Below are 23,929 nucleotides of genomic sequence, written 5' to 3' on the forward strand. Positions count from 1 at the left end.
ATCGTGATCTTTTTTATTTATATATGTATTTTCTTGGTTGTTGTCGTTGCTTTTTTTTTTTCAATATGACTCAAATAAAGACAATTTATTTTGTTGATCGAAACTATAATCTGAGTTATTGGATTTTGTTTTTTTAAAAAAACACACTTACAGTACTAAATATTTTACTAAAATAATAATATAGACCGACAACATAGCGCAAACACAAGACTAGTTAAAACTCCACTTAAGCTAACTATCCAGTATGTGACCCAGTGGTAAGAGTTTAAGATTAAGGGGTTTGCTCCTCTTGTGGTCTCAGGTTTGAATCATGTGGTTGTTAATATGATGACCATTGAAGGTTTATATGATCGTTAACTTCAGGATCTATGGGATTAGTTGAGATGCGCTCAAGCTGACTCGGACATCCACGTTAATAATAATAATAAAAAAAACTCCATTTAAGCTTTGTATTCTTTATAGTTTGTTTAATATTATGGTAATAATTGGTTTTCAAAAATATTTTTTATTTAAAATATATTAAAATAATATTTTTTTTAATATTTTAATATTTATTTTTAACATTAATATATCAAAACAATTTAATAACAAAAAAAAAATTATTTTTGTTGAAACCATTTTTACGTAACAAAAACAAACGACCTACTTAACTCTTGAACCTCAACTTGCTTCGTAAACCCTCGCTTTTGCACCGGCTACCCGTCTCTCTCTCTCTCTCTCTCTCTCTTCACTGCCACGCCCACACACAAGTCAAGCCTTTGAAGGAGTAATTTCGTCGATCAATTGGCGTACAAGAAGTGAAGAAGCGTAGGAATCATGAAAGGCAGCAAAACTACTATCTTGACACTTGCTGAGAAATGCAAGGTTTCTCTCCTTCCTCCCTTTCTCTGCAACTCCAGAGTTTGTCACTGGTTATTGTTAAAGTAAAAATCTATTTACTCTATTGCAGAATATACTTGCCTCCAATTGGCAAGCTCAACTTAATACCATCAAAGCTGATGCCAAAGGAAGGTGCCCATTTCTGTTCTAACTATCGGGTTCTCATTTTCTTTGCCCTTTATAGATTAAAAATCCAAGCTTTTGTTGGTTCCTTACAAAAGTAAAAAAAAAAATAAGAAAATTCTCAAGTTGATTAATGGGTTTCCTTCTTTTATTTATTTGGTGTATTCATGTTAGCAAGGGGGGCATATACAGTTCAAAAGTCAAGTACATACTCAAGAAGGGGAAGCCATATCTCTGGGTTAATGAAAAAGACATGCATAATGTGGTAATGATTTCACTACGGTTGTGGGTTTGCTATGTTATGTTCATTTAGTGACCATTTTTCTTTCTGTTCGTGTTTTAATGCCTATAAGCTGAACAAACAAAGCATGAAATCCTATATAAAGAACTAAAATTACTTGAAGAGAGTACCCATTAATTACATGATCTTTGATTTTCATTTGCGATGAAATTTATCTGCTAAAGTTGTCCAATTATCATTTCTGATGCTGTTTATTCATTCCCTTTCTTTGACATAGAACACAATCATTGATGACCGTGCTTCATTGGCTGTTGCTAGTCCCTTTCCAGGACCCCTGGCAAATTTATTCAAATCGATGCAGAAGGTTAGTTCTTAATTTGGCTTGTACTTTTTTTGTTGTTCAGTTGCTTCAGAGATATCTTCCCCTCCCTTCATCATTTCAACTATACCCTAGATATGCAGCTAGGGCCTAACATGCTGATTTGTACTCATGCTGCAGTTACCGGCTAGGATTGCGATAACTGGGAATGTTGTGCCTCTCAAGGAGGAAAAGGTTTGGCAATTTATAACATAACTTCGAATGACTATCCTTTTTCGGGTGTGATAGGGGCACATATATACATATATGTATGTATATATACACGTACACACACACACACACACACATATATGTATGCATGTATTTATTGCATAGAGACTAGTCTCTGTTAATTTTCTGTGAACTTGTTTGATAGAAAATGGAGAATTGGCAATGCAAGTTTAGGAGCGTTCCAAATAAAATAACTTTCAAGAATCTTCAGAATATATCCCTTGCATGCTGTATCTCTATGCCTCTTGATACTTAAGTGATGTAGGAAGAAAAGGAAAAGGATATCTAAAGATAGCTAACATAGCCAAAGGTTGGGTGTCTGGGTAGAAAAAGAGAACAAACTCTTCATAAAATTATCAAAATATCAAAGTCGTTTATTTACAGAATTAGCAGTCCTTAAAGATTAGCTAAAATCCTAAATCCTTGTAGGAAAATGATTCTTAGTCTTAGTCCACAAGTAAAACAACTTAGCCTATAAGGAAATACTTTAAAAAGCTGCATGCTAATCACATGACCCTAGATTAATTAATTACCCTAATATCATAAATATTCTAAAGAAAGCTCCTGTATTCTTCTTGGGCTGGAAGAAACTCATCCTCTAGCTAAAATCATTTTTGCCTCGATCTCGCGCATGTCCAATCAAGACTCTCTAACCCCTTTTCTTTTTTCGCCTCAGGTGTATAAATACTATAGATATCAGCTTAAGTCCCCACATGTTAAATTTTGCATAATAAGAAATGTCAATTGACAACTCATTTCTCTTTCTTTGACTTTTAGAATAATGAATTGCAAACCTCAAACTTGCTTCATCAACATGTATTATATTTATATAATCCTTGAACAAATCTACTTTTGTGATTATAGCAAACTTGTAATCAAAAGAATCAACATATCATAAATTAACAATTTTCTTTTATTGAGTAACTTTCATGTTCTCTTTGCACCCAACCTTTAGCTTATTGATTCATTGCCATTATTGTCATTGTTCATGGTATGACTAACATCAAGATCATCATCAAAATAAAGATCATAAATTGATGGAGAATCCTAATTCACATCTAACTCATCATAGAATGTTGAAGAACTCCAATCTGTGACTTTTTTCTCAACAGATATTGCCTGTAGTAAAAGGATTCTTAGTCTTAGTCCACAAGTAAAACTACTATAAAGAAATTGCTTTAAAAAGTCACATGCTAATCACATGATCCTATATTAATTAAGTAACCTTAATATCATAAATATTCTAAGGAAAACTCCTGTGTCATGAGCAATAAGAGCAAAATATTGTTTAAAAGTTTCAGTGTCCTTGGAAGTTTGTTATTAATTCATAAAAATACATCTGCAACTAATATACCATGAGAGAACGTGCAAATCCATATTTAAAGTACTCCTGTTACTGAACCTAGTATGCAATAGGAGAAATGGCTGGCTTTCTCTGATCCTAGGAAGCTGCGAGATCTTGGTGTTCCAACAACTTGTGAGTTTAGTCTGATTGGTGAGCAGAGCATTGATGCCAAATCAGAATCTATTCTGTGCACTGTTTTGATTTTATACAATATCATGTTGAGTGTGGAAAAGGGAATACTGCCTTGACTATATACCTTTTCTCTTGTTATAGGTTCAGCTGGTTGCAGAAAGCCTTAAAGAAGTCATGCTTTCTGAACGGCGGCAGATCAATGAGGCCCCCTATACCGTTTCTGGTGTGTTAAGTTCTTCTAATCTTGTTACCACATCACGAAGTGAAAACCTTAAGGAGCTATTGGATGGTGTTGAAGAATACGGTGTTTATAGATTCAATCTAAGGTACAAAACTCTCAGTTACACAGTATCAGTATACTACTATTGTCAGCATCATTGAATATTGATCTAATTTTTCTGAACTGAAATTCTGAAGAACAAGGAAATCCTGATCTTGAATTAAGAGAAAAGTAAGAAGTGCGCATTTATTCATGCATAATGAAAACTGAACATTTCAAGTGTTTGAACTTATGTAGATGGGCACTAACACATTTTAAGGTTCTGCATTATGCAACTTTGGTAGTTAAGTGGATCAAGTCAGTAGTAGAGGTCAACCTTTTCTGATAGAGAAAAGGTCATCAGAGCAGGAAAGACCATTGTATGATGTTGCAATAGCGAATCTGCTGTTGCCTCTTGTTATAAACCAAAGTATAACCTTTCATCTTTCTGAAAGGAAAAATAATGTATAGCATGTTATAGTAGAATCTCATGCAATAACGATTAGGATGAGTGTCTAGTGTATAAAAAAGAAAAATAAACAAGTAATGAGAATTGTGAACTTTTTGTCAGTTCTTGCATGTTTATTGATGGCCATGGACGCACTCACGAAGTGGATATGGAAGCTATTGAAGCATCTAAAGTAGATCCATTAGGTAAGACCCCTGTTACAAGAAAAGATGATTGCTTGTTTGAATATAATGTGCTTATATTGTCGCTAAAGAAATATGTCTCTTAACTTTGTTTCTCCTGCAGCATTTCTTTCCGCAAAGCTAATCGATGGCATCAATCGAAGTGAATCAAGGCGTAGAGCTCTAGTACTTTTTTGTTTCGTGTACTTGAATGCAGATGCAAGGGTAAGATACATGCATGCATCATACCTTTTTTTTTTTATACATATACACGATTACTTTTGACAGTATCAAGTATGCAGGAGATAAGTTTAAATTCTCCTGTCATTTAATAGGGTTTGAAAAGACCATTTAGTCACGACATAGGACCCAGTCAATCAAATTTGGGGTGTTCAGCAAAAAATGTACAAGCACACAATGATCTATCTAGTCACCTTACGTGGTACTATACTGAGCAACTCTAGCAATTAACGAGAGGAGAAGATTTAAATTAATTTCATAACCTTGGGTCGAAGAGTCTCATCAATCAAAAACTCTCCTTGTCCTGCATTAAATGTTTATTAGCAACAAAAATAAAGGAAAGCCTTACCGAGCAACACACTTGAAATGTTCATCCTTACATGTCTGACTACTAGAAAATGCCAGTTTGTTCTTCACAAGTGCGCGGGGAACAAGTACTCATAATGACAAATTTGCATTTGGATCTCAGAACCCTCAATGTAAACTATTGTCTATTTGATCAGGATGCATTTATGCTCTCTGTTGACCGCAAGGGATTTGATGTGCTGGCAAAAGTTCCTAGTTCACGATTAAAGGATGGCACCAGTGAATACGTATGGAAACAATTCAGATTCCCTTTCAAAGAAGAGGCTCTTGATGTTGAAACCTTTTGCCATCAACTTGTGAAAATGGAGGAGGAGGCTGTCAAGAAGGTTTCAGGCTACAGCGGTTTAACATGAAGGATGATTTTGACGATATTGCAAGTGAAGGAATCATCCAAGAAGCATGTGACAGTGAAAGTTTTGCATCTGCTCGGAAGATGGATGTCTAGAAGGGTTTTGAAGACAATAGCTTAGAATCCGAACCATAATATTTGATGGTTCATATGGTGCATGCGCATGTATTTCATATATAGTGACAGATAGGCCCGATTTAATTCTTGAGGGGAGAGGTTCTTTTTAAGAATATGGCTCTATTTCGCTCTTCAGAGAAAGCTATGGGTTTCTATTTATCATTTTCCCATGGTTAAATTGGTTAAAAATTACTGTTCATTTACTTTCGCAGAGCTAAATTTGCACAAGGGCTAGTATAAGTCACCGGCGAGAAAAACATTAATGGTAGCCCGTTCAAGAAGAAGCTTATATTCGAATGCAAACCCTGGGCGAACACGATGGAACTCATACAAGAACAGAACTAAACACATCAGCTCGACTAGCCAACAATTCAGGAATATCATGTTCTTCCATGCATGGAACTATACCATAGGCGCAAAACACGAACTGTAAACTGGTTAATATATATATCCAGCGCGATAATGTATTGGAGAAAAAAACTGGAATAAGAAAATCTTCAACACCTTGACTAACTGCAGAAAATAGAAATATTATAGTGTACTAATATCCACGACGGCGATGAAAACAAACACCTAAAATAGCACCACCGCCTATTCATCATCCATATAACAAAAAGATCAAACGGGCACACTTAATCAACCTCTTCGATCTTGGGACCAGCACCACTGCCACTAGCTGGGGGAGTATCATCATCCATTGCACCACCCATGTCACCACTTCCGGCACCTTGATACATCTTGGCAATAATGGGATTGCAGATGCTCTCGAGCTCTTTCATCTTGTCCTCAAACTCATCAGCCTCAGCAAGCTGGTTGCTGTCCAACCATTGGATAGCCTGATCAATGGCATCCTCTATCTTCTTCTTGTCATCCGCAGCCAGCTTGGAACTGATCTTGTCATCCTTGACAGTGTTCCTCATGTTGTAAGCATAGTTTTCCAAAGCATTCTTTGCCTCAACCTTTTTCTTGTGTTCCTCATCTTCTGACTTGTACTTCTCAGCCTCCTGAACCATCTTCTCAATATCTTCCTTTGACAACCTACCCTTGTCATTAGTGATCGTGATCTTATTCTTTTGTCCTGTAGTCTTGTCCTCTGCCGACACATTCAAGATACCATTTGCATCAATATCAAAGCAAACAGTGATCTGAGGAACACCCCTAGGTGCTGGAGGAATGCCAGATAGCTCAAATTTGCCCAGTAAGTTATTGTCCTTTGTTCTTGCTCTCTCACCCTCAAAAACTTGGATCAAGACACCAGGTTGGTTGTCAGAGTAGGTCGAGAAAACTTGCTCCTTCTTGGTGGGAATGGTGGTGTTTCTTGGGATCAAAACAGTCATAACTCCACCGGCAGTTTCCAATCCAAGAGACAGGGGAGTGACATCAAGAAGAAGTAGATCCTGCACCTTCTCATTGCCTTCCCCGGTCAAGATAGCAGCCTGGACTGCAGCACCATATGCAACAGCCTCATCAGGGTTGATGCTCTTGCAGAGCTCCTTCCCATTAAAGAAGTCTTGCAATAGCTGCTGCACCTTGGGAATCCTGGTGGAACCACCAACAAGGACAGCGTCATGGACAGTGCTCTTGTCCATCTTAGCATCCCTCAAACACTTCTCCACAGGCTCCATACACTTCCTGAAGAGATCCATGTTCATCTCCTCAAATCTTGCACGAGTAATGGTTGAATAAAAGTCAATACCCTCATACAGAGAGTCAATCTCAATGGTGGTCTGAGCAGTGGATGACAGAGTCCTTTTTGCCCTCTCACAGGCAGTTCTCAACCTCCTAAGAGCTCTAGGATTTCCACTGATATCCTTCTTATTTTTCCTCTTGAATTCTTGAACGAAGTGGTTCACCATTCTGTTATCAAAATCCTCGCCTCCAAGATGGGTATCTCCAGCAGTGGCTTTCACCTCAAAGATACCCTCCTCGATGGTTAGAAGAGAGACATCAAAAGTACCACCACCCAAATCAAAAATCAACACATTCTTCTCCCCAACACTTGTCGCCTTCTTGTCAAGACCATAAGCAATGGCAGCAGCAGTAGGCTCATTTATAATACGCATAACATTCAGACCAGCAATAACTCCAGCGTCCTTTGTGGCCTGTCTTTGAGAGTCGTTGAAGTAAGCAGGGACAGTGACCACAGCGTTCTTGATAGCGGTGCCGAGGTAAGCTTCGGCAATCTCACGCATCTTAATGAGAACCATTGAAGAAATCTCCTCGGCGGAAAACTGCTTCTCCTCACCCTTGTAGGTAACCCCAATCATAGGCTTGTCACCAGGACCAGAGATGACCTTAAATGGCCAGAGCTTGATATCACTCTGGACTGAAGCATCAGTGAATCTTCTACCAATCAACCTCTTTGCATCTACAGTAACATGACCAAACACCAATTAGCTACAGAGTTCACTCAGTTGACTCAGTAATGACTAATAATTAAAACTACAGGTAATAAAAAAAAATTAACCAAGTTTATGCAGAAACTAATACCAGAAAACAGCTTGTGAAGCTTATGCAGTAACTACAAAATACCAGAGAGCAGCTTATAATAAATAAAAAGAAGCTACTGGATCTGAAAGCAATATCCATCCATCTACCAAAACTAAAATGTCTAAATAGAAATAACACAAGATCCTTCTTGGATAAGATCAGAGCAGTATATATAAGATCCTTCTTGGCTAAAATCAGAACAGTATAAAAATATCTTCTGAAAGAATACTAACCAAAGACAGTGTTGATTGGGTTCATGGCGACCTGGTTCTTAGCAGCGTCGCCGATCAAACGCTCAGAGTCAGTGAAGGCAACATAAGACGGTGTAGTTCTGTTGCCTTGATCGTTAGCTATGATTTCCACTCTGTCGTGTTGCCAAACACCAACGCATGAGTATGTGGTGCCTAGATCAATGCCGATTGCCGGTCCTTCTCCTTTTCCGGCCATTATAAAACGATTTTAGAATAACGCGGCGGACGATAAAAGAGAAAATCGAGTGTTCGGGTTTCGCCTTCTGCGATGGTGTGCGGATTAGAGAAGGGGGATGCGTATATACTTGTTTTTTTTGCAAGTTCTGGAATGTTCTGTAAAGAAAGAATGGATCTTTGCCGTTGATTTTGAGTTTGTTGACGGTTTAGATGGGTTGAAGAAAATTCTGAGCTGGTGGTTTTAACTTACTGGAGACGTTTGTGGTTTCCTTAAAGGGGTGGGTTTTCTGACCCGGTCGAGCCGACATGCAAGTTTCTAAATTAGTAATGGTACAACGACATGTCGCAAGGAGCATTGGGTGAATGATTTATTAGTGCTGCCTGTTTGTGGGTTCCTATAATGCTGGCATTGGTAAAGTACATGCATGGTTTATTTGTTGTAATGTGCTATGATTGCCTGTGATTTGAATTGTGATTTTTTTCAAAATTTTATCTAACTTTTTCTTCATACAATTGAATTTTGTCAGCTAAATTTTTATTTTTAATTGAAAGACTTGAGAATAAAGTGAAAAATACGGGTATTAAAGGTGGCACTTTTAAATTTATTTGTGAAATATATTTTAGTCTCTCAATTTTTTTTTTTGTTATGAGTTGATCGGTCCCTTTAATTGTTTAAAAATACATTATGGTATGAACATTTATTTTCATTATTTTTCAGTTTTTTTAATAGGTGGAGAGAGAAATTTTTAGATTATGTTGAAAAGAGAAATTTTTTTATTGGTGACGATTTAACCACCAAACAAGTTAAAAATAGTGTCAACAGGTTCTACTAGATAAATTGAGTCATATAGTGGTTGTTTTAAATCTCAATATAGCCTAAAAACCCAGATCTAGGTCAAGGACACAATATTTTTTTCAATTTGATTTAGTGGTTTGGATCGTTTTTGTAGGCTTAATGGGTTAATAAGTTGTTTTCTTAGTGTTCTGATGGTGTTTGCAAGGTAATTTGTGATCGAAAAAAAAGTTTTTGAGTAAAAAACCTGTAGGCCTGATTTTCCAGCCACTACAGTGGTATCCGAAATATAGACTGGCAGACGACACGACACGTCGTTTGCCACAACATGCAACATGTTGTTTGCTTATCTTTTTTAAATAAAAATAGGGATGGACAACTTGTCAACCACATCTTTTAAAAAAGAAAAAAAAATAGCAGGTCTAGGCGCGCGAGGCTGGGCTTCAAGGCCCACGCATTCGAGCTTTCCTTTTTTAGGTTTTTTTTTCAACTAGTACTCATTTTATGTCTTTTTAAAAAATAGTTATGAAGTTTGTTTTTTAATTAATACTCATCCTTTGTCTTCTTTTTTTTTACTTGTTTAGCTTTTTTTTAAATAGCAATTATTGTTTTTAATTATTCTTCATGAGGTTACAATGATTCATTAGTAACTTTTTTATATATATTTCATATGAATTAAATTTATTTTTATAAATTAAAAATATTTTTTTATGATATTTTTAATACGTGCAACCTTGCATAATATTTGTTTCCTTTTATTTTATCCAATAAATTTTACGTGTCCATTAATTTCTATTACAAGTTGATTTTAATAAACAAATTCATTAAATACAACTGAGTAAATGACTCGTATAGCGCTATTAAATATCTTGATTTATATTCGTCTCTTAATTTTTATTTATCGTCAATTTTTTTCTATCAAACTATCCTGACCTCATGATATATGACACATGATAGACACATAATTTTGACATACATGTTTTATCACATTATCAAATTAATAAAAATTTAACTTAATTATTAAATTTCTTTTACTTTTTTTAAAACATCATTGTCACCTTTTTTTTAGGTTAGAAACATTAGCTCGGCCCGCAGTATTCAATGAATTACCAATTTTGTAAGAGGCTAAACAAGGAGCTAAAAAACATAAAAAGCTGACAACTGGTTGTCAATTGTTTTCAAAATCATGAATAGTGGTTGTCTAAAATTATGATACGGCTGTTAGTTTGTTTTTTCAATTAAAAAAATTCAGAAACAATCGAGCTTTATGTTTTGATTTCAAAAAAAAATTAAAAAACAAAAGAAAATAAAAACCGCAAATAATACCAAATCATCGCTTAACTTTCACTAGATAAGTCGTCCGCGCTGTTCCATGAGTCAAGTCGATATTTTTTTGTAACTTGATAAAATGATATTCAAGCATAACTACTATGTTTTGATGTATCAAAACAAATTTCACGACTCGAGTCATGAATTCTATTGGGTTTAATAAGATGTTTAATTTAATTACATGGTAAAAAATAACGACAATAAATGTATCGATGTCAATCCGAGTTGACATTTCATACCATTGACTCGAGTCATGAGATAAGAACCATCATATATATAAAAAAATATAAAGTTCGATTCTTAACAATTTAATTGAGAATGATAAAATTAAAAAAATAAAATCAATTTAAAAAGGAATAAAAAAAATAAAAGAATGAGGATCAAATTTTACATAAAAATAAAATCATGTAATATGATGTAAAAGCCCATAGGCAATGAGAATTAGTATGGTAAACCTGCAATATGAGTCGTGAGACCATACTATCCTCATAGAGAGAAAAATAAAAATAAATAAATTAATTAATTAATTAAATTTTTAATAAATTCAATGTTGAATGATGAAATAAAAAAATTAGTATAAAAAAATAAAATAAAAAAGATAATGAAAATCAGGGTTAACATTTCATATCTGTGACTTAGATCATGAGACCGGGATCACCATATCTAAAAAAATCATAAAGCTTAATTCTCAAATAATCTAATGTTTAGGGATAAAACTAAAAACTAAATAAATAGAAAATCAATATAAAACATGGATGCAAAGAAAAAATAAAGACAATTAAGAGAATGAGAATAAAATTCAACACAAAAAATAAAATAAAATGATGTAAAAGCTATGGGTCAATTCGAGTTAGCTTGACAAATTTGTGACCTAGGTCGTAAGGCTGATTTATCCTCGTAAAAAGTAAATCGAAAAAAAAAAAAGAATCTCGATATTCAATAAATTTAATGTTAAATGATGAAACTAAAAAAGAAAATCGGTATAAAAAAAGAAGGAAAATACCAATATCAATCCGGGTCAATATTTTATACTCATGACCCAAGTTATGAAACCAAGATCACCACATAAAAAAAACTATAAAACCCAATTCTCGACCAATAAAATGTTGAGGTACCGAATTAAAAAAACAAAACCATTTTCAAAAAATAAAAAAAAAATTAAAAAAATATAGATCAAATTCGACATGAAAATAAAATAAATTAAGATGACAATGAATAAAATAGAAAAATAAATTTAATTATAAAAATGATAAAAAAATTACAATTAAAAGAAGAAGGATTATATTTGTTATAAAAATTAAATAAAACTAGGTGGTAAGGGATAAAATTAAAAAAAAAATTCAAAACAAATAAAGAGCAATAAAAAGAATGAGTATTACTATTGAAATAAAAATAAACAGGAGGGCAACTTTTAATTTTGGTTAAACTAGCACATATCTTGAGCAATTGAGAGACACAAAAAAGGGGAGGAGAAAAAAATTTCATCGCAACTAAATTGTTGTTCATAACACCACATGTGCTATCCCATTTGATGTGTCGCACTCGACCTTTTGTATGACACTATGGTTGGATTTTTTGGCCATCAAAGGAGGCTACATGCACCGTCACTGGGTGTGGGTGACCCCACCCAATGGCATGTGCGTTGCAAGTAACCAAAACTTTTTTTAAAATAATATTTTATATATGTAAAAATACTTAGTTATCTCTCAAGCTAACATGATTATAACAAAAAAAAATTAAGGAAAAGATGTAAAAGCTCCTTAAGGTCATTTTAAAAATGTTGTTATTCCAAATGGTAATTAAGTAATTTTATTGTGTTTAGAATTAAAAAAAAGATTAAAAAGCTTTTAAAGGACAATTTTGTATTTTTATGGTTTTAAAGGTAAATATTTATATTATGTAATTTTTTTTTTGTCTCTAATCAATCTGACAATAATCAATGAACCATGATGAAAATATTATATTACCTCAAAAACAAGTTAATGGATTTTGTTTGAAAAGAAAAAAATAAGTATTTCATCATGTGAATCCACAATGAAATACGAGTGCATGTACAATGAAAAATCAAGTTCTTTTAGATTTTTTATTAAGTTTAGGCCCTCATTAATTTCAAATTGAACCATATAATTTGAATATTAATTTATAAATGTGCTTAACTTAAAGTTTTACTAATTTTCACGTTACATGGCAATTATTGGAAGGGAAAGTTTTTCGAAAACTTTATATTTGTATGTAAGTGATTATATATTCTGTGTGATGTGCTCGAAACTCTAGTATTAAAGTTAAAAACTTTTGCAGGCTGTTTGCAAATGAAGATTTGGGTAAAAATGATTTTAACTCTACAATAAGAGCAGCTTACTGCTTATACATTTTTTATCCACGCAATCATCTCAATGGGTAAAAAACACATGGTTGTTCTGGTCAAATCCGCTCCTCTACTGTAAAATTGGGTGTGATGGTTCTTAAATTTTCATGGACTGCTCACTTGCAATCCCTCAAACCTTATATGTAAGTTAAGCGATGATAGATAGCGTAGATGGTGAAGATAAATAGAGACTTGTTGAAAATTATAAAGGAAAACCTGATTTATAATTTTTAAATATATTAAATAGTTAAACATATATTATTAATGGATAAACTTATTTTATACTAAAATTCATTAACTTCAAAGATTCATGGATGGAGAAGCCGAGAGAAAGACAATTCATTATAAAAGTTCAATAGCAATCAAGATTCATGAAAACGAGAGCTAACAAAATATCAAATTTAATTTTATTGGGTTCAACCACGTGCTAGATCCAAACACTTATATATCTAGTAAAATATTAAATCCAGTTCTCTTATACTTACCTACTTGCAAGGCCTATTCACTTACGAATTTGGCAAGATATCATATCTAATTTTCTTGAACATGGTTACCAGTGAGGCTTAAACTTTGATCAAAGTTTTTAGTGCGAGACCTCTTCAAGAAAACTCAATTATCCAAACCGAGCCAAATAACAATTTTTTATCTATAAATAATAAGGAAGGTTACATTCTTTAATTTTTGACATGAACGGTTATCTCACACTAACAACTAGGTAGTTAGCTAATCAACTATATCATCAAAATTTTCAACAAAACCATTTTATTTACAGGCAAATAAGTTATTATTTTTAGAATTTTAAATGCAAAACATTTAATAAGAGCACGTGTCTGTTTATATTTGTGTTTTAAAAACACTTTTAAAAAAATAATTTTTTTTTAAATTTTTTCAGATAATTTTGATATGCTAATATAAAAAATAATATATTTTTTTAAAAAATTATTTTGATGTATTAGACTCAATCAGGAGGTATTCTTGGATCCAATTGAGAATTGACTGACTAATGGGGATAAATACGTTATTTTCAAAACAAAAATCAACAAAACTAAGAGTCTCAGTTAAGATTCATGCAAATGTTCAATTGCCCTAAAAATATATTTGTTTTAATTTTAATTTTAATTTTCTTATATAAAATTAATTTGCCTACATATTTATAACATAAAGATACCAAAAGGGACAAATCTTGATCCATCAGCAATCAATCAAAAACGACATTTTAAAGCCCGTTTGACAATACATCTAACCACATGGTAGCTATGTAACCAAACAGAATCTTAATCTCCAACCCTCACCAATCACCGTTCTCAAGTTATATTTTTTAATATCCAAAATCAATGAAAATTTATTAATTTAAACCATCTAATCCAATCGAAGACGAGAATAAAAATAAAAATCATCGAATTTAACTACGGAGAAGGTGGGTTGTTTTGGGCGTTCACTGATCTCTCTTCTGATTGAATTTTTTAGAAATGTTTTTCCATCACAGGAAATTTGCCCTCAGAAACATAGGACAAACAAACAAGTACAACAACAGCTTGCTTCAACAATTTGTCTTGTCCTGATTAAGAGAAATCATTTAATTTGAATGTAATGTTGTTTCTTAGAATGGTTGCTCAAGCTATTCTCATATAAAAAGAGAGAGCGAGAGAGAGAGAGAGAGAGAGACCTGCTTAAGCTTGATGGTGACGGTGATGGACCCTCGAGAATTCATGGTTTTAGAGTTCCTGCTTAGATGACAAAGAAGATGGCCCTTCATGTGGGGCTTAGTTTGGACTGGAATCCATCAACTATATTGATCTCAGCGGGGCTTTCACATGTCTTTCTTAGAGACCCGATTTAGACGCACAAATCATTCGATTTGGTGTACGCGGCGGGCTCATATGATTGCGATTTCTGGTTCTGGGCTTCACGGAATAGCCCTTCCGATTTGATATTCAAAACCCACAGCTCTATAACATGGCTGCTGCTGTATTTTTGAGAGTTCCGTCGACCTCAAGGTTTTGCTGTATTTCTGAAAGGTTTTGTGTTATAAAATTATTTTTTAAAAATTAAAAAAAATTATTTAAAACAAAATCAACCGCTAACTGCGGGGTGAGACCAAAATCAATTATACAAATGATAATAATTATAACAGTTTAAAATATTTTTTATATAAAAATATAGTGATATCACTTCCTGAACCCCCTAACAAATTCATCGAAAGAAAAAGCCAAGAGAAACATAAAAACTCGAGTTCCAGCATTTCAGTAGATAATGTAGTTCGAACAGAAAGATGTAAAAACAGATAGACCAGCCCGCTCAAGAGGACCGCAAAATCAACAGCCTAAAGAAAATAGGCTACGTAAAAAATAAGAAATATCCCAAACAGGAGGCATGAATCCGCATAAAAATAAAACCAAAATTTCCATCATCATTGTCCTCAACTCACTTAATCGACTTCCTCGATCTTAGGACCTGCACCGCTGCCTCCAGATGGAGGAGCATCATCATCCATGCCACCACCCATGTCAGGTCCAGCACCTTGATACATCTTCGCAATAATAGGATTGCAGATGCTCTCAAGCTCCTTCATCTTGTCGTCAAACTCATCTGCTTCCGCAAGCTGGTTGCTGTCTAACCACTGGATAGCCTGGTCAATGGCATCCTCAATCTTCTTCTTGTCATCAGCAGCGAGCTTGGAGCTGATCTTCTCATCCTTTACAGTGTTCCTCATGTTGTAGGCGTAGTTCTCCAAAGAATTCTTGGACTCCACCTTTTTCTTGTGCTCCTCATCCTCTGACTTGTACTTCTCAGCCTCCTGAACCATCTTCTCAATATCTTCCTTTGACAACCTACCCTTGTCATTAGTGATCGTGATCTTATTCTTTTGTCCTGTAGTTTTGTCCTCTGCTGACACATTCAAGATACCATTTGCATCAATATCAAAGCAAACAGTGATCTGAGGAACACCCCTAGGTGCTGGAGGAATGCCAGAGAGCTCAAATTTGCCAAGCAAATTGTTGTCCCTTGTTCGTGTCCTCTCACCCTCATAAACTTGGATGAGCACACCTGGCTGGTTGTCAGAGTAAGTTGAGAAAACCTGCTCCTTCTTGGTGGGAATGGTGGTGTTCCTTGGGATCAAGACTGTCATGACACCACCGGCAGTTTCTAGACCAAGAGATAGAGGAGTAACATCCAAAAGAAGTAGATCCTGCACCTTCTCATTGCCTTCACCACTCAAGATAGCAGCCTGTACTGCAGCACCATATGCAACAGCCTCATCAGGGTTGATGCTCTTGCAAAGCTCCTTTCCATTAAAGAAGTCTTGCAAAAGTTGCTGCACCTTGGGAATTCTAGTAGAACCACCAACGAGAACAACATCATGAACAGTGCTCTTGTCCATCTTAGCATCCCTCAAACACTTCTCCACAGGCTCCATGCACTTCCTGAATAGATCCATGTTCAGCTCCTCAAATCTAGCACGAGTGATGGTTGAATAAAAGTCAATACCCTCGTACAGAGAATCAATCTCAATGGTGGTCTGCGCAGTGGATGACAGAGTCCTTTTTGCCCTCTCACAGGCAGTTCTCAACCTCCTAAGAGCTCTAGGATTTCCACTGATATCCTTCTTATTTTTCCTCTTGAATTCTTGAACGAAGTGGTTCACCATTCTGTTATCAAAATCCTCGCCTCCAAGATGGGTATCTCCAGCAGTGGCTTTCACCTCAAAGATACCCTCCTCGATGGTAAGAAGAGAGACATCAAAAGTACCACCACCCAAATCAAAAATCAACACATTCTTCTCCCCAACACTTGTCGCCTTCTTGTCAAGACCATAAGCAATGGCAGCAGCAGTAGGCTCATTTATAATACGCATAACATTCAGACCAGCAATAACTCCAGCGTCCTTTGTGGCCTGTCTTTGAGAGTCGTTGAAGTAAGCAGGGACAGTGACCACAGCGTTCTTGATAGTGGTGCCAAGGTAAGCTTCGGCAATCTCACGCATCTTAATGAGAACCATCGAAGAAATTTCTTCAGCAGCAAATTGCTTCTCTTCACCTTTGTAGTTTACTTGAATCATCGGCTTGTCACCAGCTCCAGGGACGACCTTGAAGGACCAATGCTTAATATCACTCTGAACTGCAGCATCACTAAATCTCCTACCAATCAAACGTTTAGCATCTGCAATGTATAAATCAACACCAGTTAATAATCACACCCAGTTGAACAAACCAAAGTACATTAAAACAACTTAATTAATAGATACTCCACAACTTGTGAGTCAACACCAATTAATAATCATCCTATCAACCCCCGTTTAACAAAGCAACATTGTAAAAAAAAATATAGTGACGGATACACTGCAACATATTATAACAACTTAAAGTACATTAAAACAAAGTCATAGATCCAACAACTGAAGCAGCGATCAGATTATATTATATAATAATCTATGGAAATCGTATGAATAAAACAATTTCTACAAAAGAAAGTTGTGTTCAGAATTAATCATTCAAAAATCCCCTTCCAATTATTTCTAGAAACGTAGAAATCACTCCTTAATTACACACATAGGTTAAAATAATATTCAGAAATCAAGTGACAATGGCATCGCACATTGCATCGAGATGAAACCTTCCTAAACAGATTTATAAATATACAACCCTTAACTGCACCCTAAACACGTAACATTAATCATAATTCTAATCCACAAACAACATAAAAAAATTGAATCCAGATCTTAAAAAAAGTCAATATCAAGAGAATACTAACCAAAAACGGTGTTGATGGGGTTCATGGCGACCTGATTCTTAGCAGCATCACCAATCAAACGCTCTGAATCGGTGAAGGCAACATAAGACGGTGTCGTTCTGTTGCCTTGGTCATTGGCTATGATTTCCACTCTATCATGTTGCCAAACACCGACGCATGAGTAGGTAGTGCCTAGATCGATACCGATAGCCGGTCCTTCTCCTTTTCCGGCCATTGTAACTAGATCTAAAAATAGCGCGGCTTAGAAATTAAAAGAATAAGAATTAGGGTTTGCGTTACTAGAGAAATAAAGAATGAGAGTTTACGAGGGTTAGTGGGGTATTTATAGTGAGCTTGTTTTGAATTCCATTCTAGAATGTTCGATGGAAGAAGGGTGTTTATCTGGGCCGTTGGATCTTGAGTTTACTGACGGTCTGGATCTGTTGATTTTTCTCTGGTTTTCAATTATGGAGGTTTCCGTAACGCGTGTGGTCTTTGTTTGACGAAGTCGGCGATACTGCGTGATACCAAACGGCTTGTCGTGTGAAAAATGGATTCGTTATTGACAACCCGGATTTGATTCACCCTTTAGAGAGCACGTCATCCCCGTTTCAATAGTATTAACACAAAATAAAATTAAATTAAAAGATATTGGAAAATAATTGTAACATTTTTTACTGCTCTTATTATTATTTTTTTATTATTATGGGTGTCCGAGTCTGCTTGCGCGTATCTCGACTAATTCTACGGGTCTTGAAGTTAACAATCATGTAAGCCTCCAGTGGCTATCATATTAGAAACCATAAGGTTCGAATTTGAGACCACATGGGAAACAAATCTCTTGATTTCATTATTTATTGTGTATTGTAGTAATGTAATTTTTTTTTCATTTTAATCTTTGATTTTTTTATTCGATTGCATTTTGTTATGGTCTAGCTAATTTCCTTGAATTTCTTAAAAAAAAAACAATTAGAATACTAGGAGTCAAAAGTGTAAAATGAGGAAAAATTGCATGGCCAATCTAAAATTTGCATGAAAAAGGTTTTTCAGTCCATCTATTTTTGTTTTTTTTCCTTCATAGTCCCATTAGTTTTTGGACTTTCAATTTTAATTCAAAAATTCATTGTTCTCTTATTTTAGTCTATAGGTTTGAGAAGGGGAGAAAAAGTATTGATTAGCCATATTCTGGGTATGAAAATTATTGTTTTTTATATTAAAGAGTTTTATTTTAAAATATAAATTTTATTAATTAGTTTTTCCCCTTTTATTTTGACAGAAAAAATAAATAACTTTGAGAAATGATTTTTTCTGATTTTATTTTATTTTTTAAAATAACTTTTAGGGTATTTTAAGTTAATTTATTGGTTAATTAATATTTTAAGGATAATTATTACTTGTATTAGGTGAAAACAATTTTTTCAATAATAATAAAAAAGCATATCTATTATTGACCACCTTGCTAGTCAGCAGTCTATCCAGCCTTTTTGATAATAATAAAAAAAGAAGCAAATAATTCTTTTTTCTTCGGCGCAAAGGCACTAGGCCGTTTATTTGAATAAGTAACTTAAACATACATGAAAAAGAATATCCTTTTATTAAATATCATTCAATGTATATTTAGTTTCTCATGATCTTATGATGTTTTTTTTTTTTTAATTATCAAGTGCTTTTTTCGTGCATGACTTATTGACTTGACTTTGTTTTTTTTTATATATATATAATTATTGATTTGTTTTTTATATGGTTATTCTGATCTGATGATTTTTTTTTCAATTTCATTGTGTTTGTTGAAAATTAAGCTTTATAATTTTTTGTTTGTTTTTTATAGAGTTATCATGGTCTCGTAACAAGTTAACTCGAGTTAACTCATATCGTTTTCTTTAGGTTATTTTTATTTTTTTAAAATTTTATTTTTCAATACTAGACCGATTGTGAATCAAGCCTTGTACTTTTTTACCTGCTTTCTATGAAGCTATCACAATCTCGCGATTTGGATTACGAGTTTGGTAAGTCAATTTGGGTTAACTCAAGTCTTTTTTTTAATTAAATGTTTTTTTTTCTAGCTTGTCTTTTCAATATTTAATTGATTGAGAATTAAGATTTATAATTTATTTCAGTTTGTTTTTTTATAAAATTAATATGATCTTAATATTTTTAAAAAATATTGTTAAATATGCATAGATTTTGAGTAAAATATTTTTTTTTTCTAGAAAATATATTAGCAACATCTAATTATTTTTTTCATATTCTATTTTTTTTATCCGGTCACAATGTAGAACAAGCTAATGATATAGCTAAGCCTAATTCTGGTAATACAACATGAATTTTAGCCCTAAATCAAATTAATTATCCTCGAGATAAAACTTCTCAAAATTCCACCCTCGAAGACTAAATTTGCTGCAATGTGCTCATCACCAACTCTAGAATTCTATCAATTTTGACAACGAAATGGTCCTCCAACACATCAAAAGCTTTTATTTAAAAACAATACTATACTTGCGAGGACTAGGGGTTTGCTTTGAAATTGCCTGGGAGATGGCTTTATGGGGATTTTGGCGCCGTGTTTGTCTGTGAAGAAAAAATACGTGGGCTGCTGTTCTGGGTTCGAGAATTATCTAGCAATAAAGATATAAACAGATAGAGTTCAAGATGATTAAATTTTTAAAGAATTATTGGATATAAAATTGAATAATTCAAGTGCGAAGCATGTTACAAGAAATTTACCAAGTGACACGTTACTGCTGATTTTGTTTTTAATTTTTATTTTATTTTATTAATGTGGTTATCCGGGTCAACTTGTGCACACCTTAACTAATCCCACAGGTCCTGAAGTTAATAATTATATAAGTCTTTAATAACCATGAAATTTATAAGACTCGAACTACTCATCTCTATAAAGTAAAAATATTTCACTAATTTTTTTGTGCTGTAATGATTCCAACACTATAAATTCACTAGAAATACAAGGGCCATGCCAGGTGTTGATAGCAACATCAACTTGGTAAGCTATATGAAAAAAACACACATAAAATCTCATTTAGATATGTAATAATTTTTTGATGAAATGTAACGAAGGGCTATTTTATTGTTTCATATAATTAAAATTTATCCATCAAGAAACAGATAGAGGCTATATTGGTTAGTATAAGAAACAGTGGAATGGGCTCATGATTGGTACAGTGGGAATAACAACATCCTAATATAGTTATCAGAACCCTAATGTGACTAGCGGGAAGGACCACATTGCAAAACTAATTTTGTTTAAGGATGAAAGTATGGAATTTTTGAAGTTCAGGGATAAAGTCTAGGTGAGTATTATTACAATATGGTCGTTTCACTATTATCCTAGAGGCATAGAAAGAACTGTCCTAATCCCAGTAAACTAGCAATGCTTGAGTTAATTTCTGCATTATTCGAAGTCATGCTACAACAGCATAATGCCATCTTGAAAACTAACCCAGTTTTCGTCAGCATTTATGCCTGATCAAAAGGTAAATAACGTTGTGGCTCTTGTTTGAAGAAGAAAGCTGCCGTAACTGTAATCCAAGATAGCATGTTAGGCCATTGATCTTCCATTTCACCAAGGACATGAAGGTTATGTCACGGCCTGGTTATCAAGGTGTTTTAAACACCAGATCAATTATTTCTTCTTTTCCTCCACATCTGTATGCAATCATGTAAAATGTTATGTATATTTGAACTTGAACCAGGTAGGATAGCGTAACTAGTACTATACATGCAACTTTGATTTTTCAAACCGTGGGACTTAAATTACTGTAAATCCCCATACTGATGGAGAATTACATGGATAACAGAGTTTGAGAGTATAGATTGGTGTGGTGCTGAAATACTTCTGGACACCACTATCCTGATTAGTTCTTTGACTTGTACGAGAATGAAATCATAGATTTGCTGCATTTGGCTCCTTGACAATTTGAATTTTTTATCCTGATAACTTTATCTTCCATCAACTTACCCATACCAGCACCATCATCCATGGAAATCTTTATGATGATTGGATTGCAGATGCTCTCAAGCTCCCTTATCTTGTCAGCAAAACCATCTTAATTTCCATGCAAGCTGGTTGCCATCCTGCAACTTCATGGCCTGGTCAATGCCACCTTCAATCTTGCTCTTGTCACATGTGGCTAGCTTTGAGCTTCTCTTCTCATCCCTAATAGTTATTCATATGTTGTAGGCATAATTCTCCAATTTACTCTTTGCCTCCGCGCTCTTCATGTGCTACATTTCGTCCTCTGAGACCATCCTTTTAATTTCTTCTTTGGACCACCTGCTACTGTCATTGGAGATTGTGATAGTCTTCTTCTGACCACTGGTCACATCCTCAGCTGATAAACTCAAGATACCGTTTGCATCAATGTCAAAAGGTTATTTCGATCCGAGGAACACTTTAGGGTGTTGGAGAAATACCAGAGAGCTCAAGTGTGCCCAGTAAGTTGTCATCTCTAGTTTGTGTTCTCTCTCCCTCACAAATCTTGATCAAGACAGTAGTTTGATTGTTTGAGTAGGTGGAGAATATACCATCCTTTAGTGTGGGAAGCGTAGTGTTCATTGCGATGAAAACATCCATAACACCACCAACAATTTCCAACCCAAGGGACAGAGGTGAAACATCTAAAAGCAGCATGTCGTCCGCCACCTCAATGCTTTTATCACTCAAGATACTAAGCCTGAACAGCAGCACCGTAAGCAAGAAAGCAACTGCTTCGTCAGTATTGATGCTCTTGCAGAGGTCCTTGCCATAGTAAAAGTATTGCAATAGCTGCTGTACCAAGGGAATCCGACTAGAATCACTAACAAGAACAACATCATCGATGCTGTTTTTATTCACTTTACCATCCCTCAAACACTTGTTTACCAGCTGCAAATACTTTCTAAAGAAATCTGTGTTCAGCTCCTCAAATCTTGCACCAGTAATGATGGAATAAAAGTCTATACCTTCATAAAACGAATCGATCACAATGTTGTTTGGGCAGAATACGAGAGACTCTTTTTGGCTCTCTCACATACAGTTCTCAACCGCTTGAGAGCTAGAGGATCTCCACTGGTGTCCTTTTTTCCCTCCTTTTGAATTATTGAACAGAGAGATTCACCAATCCGTTATCAAAGTCATCATCTCGAAGGTGGCTGTCTCCAGTATTGCCTCGCACTTCAACTTTATGCTCTTCAATGAAAAGTATCGCCACCCAAATCAATGATCAGCACACTGTTCTCACCAATATAATTTGTTTCCATGTCAAAGCCATAAGCCATGGCAGCATCAGTGGACTCATTGATAATACGAATAACATTAAAACCAGCAATCGTGCCAGCATCCTATGTAGCCTGCCGTTGAGAGTCATTAAATTAGGCAGGAACAGTAACCATTGCATTCTTCACAGTGATGCCAAGGAAGGCTTCAGCAACCTCACGCATCTTTCGGATTACCATTACAGAAATTTCTTCAGCAACAAACCTCTTTTCACCCTTGTAACTAACCACAATCATGGGCTTGTCAAGCAGACTAGCAACAACCTTGAATGGGCAGTGTTGGATATCACTCTGAACAACAACATCACTGAATCGCCTCCCAACTAACCTTCTTGCATCTGTATTACATCACCAATACTAGCTTCAGGCACAAAACTTGTTTTCTTTTAGCATAAAATTTCCCATATAAACTAACACGAAAGAAACAAAACTTTTCACCGAATCCTTGCACAAAACCAGCAAGCAAAAACATAAGCCACACGAGCATAACATGATCTAAAATCTAAAAAGAATGATGTAAGATTATTTTTAAGAATACTAACCGAAGATGGTGTTGACAAAGTTGGAAACAACCTGGTTCTTAGCAGCATCAACAATCAAACGCTCTATGTTGTTACCGTGATCATTTAGGATGATCTCAACTCTTCCGAGTTGCCAAACACCAATGCAAGAAAATGTTGTTCCCATATCAAACCCAATCGTTTTAACACCACATGGGTGCATTTGGTAACTGAATTGGATATGACAGAACAAGTAGAGGTCCCGTCTTTTGCTCTCACAGCCGCCACTGCTATCGCCACCGTCCTACGGTCATTGCAATTGCTGTGCGTCCGTAGACCTCATCATTCTTCCATTTCTGCTTTACTGTTAGGAAAAAGTAAATAAGGAATCTGGAGTGGGTTTTCCGCAACCCTACAAGGCGGGATCAAAATCCCCAGAATCTTTTCTCCGCTCGTGGATTTCACGTTGTTACTGTTAGACATTTCATTTGCTCTAAGCCAATCATACTCAAGTTGGGTTGGGCCTTGGTAAGCCAGTCTTGCTAATATAGGTTCAAGCCTGTTTATTGTTGATTGAGTTCTTAAGCCCATAAATTCACTCTTGATTTTCATACCAGGAAATGGATTTTGTTTTTTCAATGGTTTCTGGCCCAATCAAATATCTCTATTTTTTTTCTTTTTAATTGTTTATGCCATTCATTTTATATGATTAGGTATCTTCAATATCAAATATCTCTCTACTTTTTGACATA

The 23,929-nt window shown here is 34.8% G+C and overlaps 3 protein-coding genes and 1 pseudogene across 3 annotated transcripts; 1 reads left to right on the forward strand and 3 right to left on the reverse strand.

Moving 5' to 3' along the window:
* Positions 1–657: 657 nt before the first annotated feature.
* Positions 658–5,432, forward strand: LOC133697380 (uncharacterized). Its single transcript, XM_062119869.1, has 9 exons — positions 658–864; positions 950–1,011; positions 1,177–1,267; positions 1,521–1,607; positions 1,743–1,796; positions 3,451–3,635; positions 4,140–4,222; positions 4,323–4,423; positions 4,942–5,432. Exons 1-9 carry the CDS (start codon positions 817–819, stop codon positions 5,155–5,157), a joined length of 927 nt encoding a protein of 308 aa, XP_061975853.1. The 5' UTR covers positions 658–816; the 3' UTR covers positions 5,158–5,432.
* Positions 5,433–5,780: 348 nt separating this feature from the next.
* LOC133697379 (heat shock cognate 70 kDa protein 2-like) lies at positions 5,781–8,309 on the reverse strand. Its single transcript, XM_062119868.1, has 2 exons — positions 7,994–8,309; positions 5,781–7,638 (listed from the first exon to the last, which is right to left on the reverse strand). The coding sequence occupies exons 1-2, from the start codon at positions 8,205–8,207 to the stop codon at positions 5,903–5,905; spliced, it is 1,950 nt and encodes a 649-aa protein (XP_061975852.1). The 5' UTR covers positions 8,208–8,309; the 3' UTR covers positions 5,781–5,902.
* Positions 8,310–14,892: 6,583 nt separating this feature from the next.
* On the reverse strand, positions 14,893–17,727 carry LOC133697520 (heat shock cognate 70 kDa protein 2-like). Its single transcript, XM_062120135.1, has 2 exons — positions 17,428–17,727; positions 14,893–16,836 (listed from the first exon to the last, which is right to left on the reverse strand). The coding sequence occupies exons 1-2, from the start codon at positions 17,639–17,641 to the stop codon at positions 15,104–15,106; spliced, it is 1,947 nt and encodes a 648-aa protein (XP_061976119.1). The 5' UTR covers positions 17,642–17,727; the 3' UTR covers positions 14,893–15,103.
* A 3,352-nt stretch (positions 17,728–21,079) lies between these two features.
* Positions 21,080–23,708, reverse strand: LOC133696425 (heat shock cognate 70 kDa protein-like; annotated as a pseudogene).
* Between the last annotated feature and the right edge of the window lie 221 nt (positions 23,709–23,929).

The sequence above is a fragment of the Populus nigra genome, chromosome 6 (assembly GCF_951802175.1).
Source record: "Populus nigra chromosome 6, ddPopNigr1.1, whole genome shotgun sequence".
Classification (NCBI taxonomy): domain Eukaryota; kingdom Viridiplantae; phylum Streptophyta; class Magnoliopsida; order Malpighiales; family Salicaceae; genus Populus; species Populus nigra.

What these genes read in the sequence shown, in the direction of transcription:
- LOC133697380 (XM_062119869.1), top strand. Translation starts at nt 817, where the DNA reads ATGAAAGGCAGCAAAACTACTATCTTGACACTTGCTGAGAAATGCAAG. An exon ending in AAAGCTGATGCCAAAGGAAG is followed by an intron (nt 1,012 to 1,176) that starts GTGCCCATTTCT and finishes TATTCATGTTAG; the next exon opens with CAAGGGGGGCATATACAGTT. An exon ending in TATTCAAATCGATGCAGAAG is followed by an intron (nt 1,608 to 1,742) that starts GTTAGTTCTTAA and finishes CTCATGCTGCAG; the next exon opens with TTACCGGCTAGGATTGCGAT.
- LOC133697379 (XM_062119868.1), bottom strand. Translation starts at nt 8,207, where the DNA reads ATGGCCGGAAAAGGAGAAGGACCGGCAATCGGCATTGATCTAGGCACC. An exon ending in CCCAATCAACACTGTCTTTG is followed by an intron (nt 7,639 to 7,993) that starts GTTAGTATTCTT and finishes ATGTTACTGTAG; the next exon opens with ATGCAAAGAGGTTGATTGGT.
- LOC133697520 (XM_062120135.1), bottom strand. Translation starts at nt 17,641, where the DNA reads ATGGCCGGAAAAGGAGAAGGACCGGCTATCGGTATCGATCTAGGCACT. An exon ending in CCCCATCAACACCGTTTTTG is followed by an intron (nt 16,837 to 17,427) that starts GTTAGTATTCTC and finishes TATACATTGCAG; the next exon opens with ATGCTAAACGTTTGATTGGT.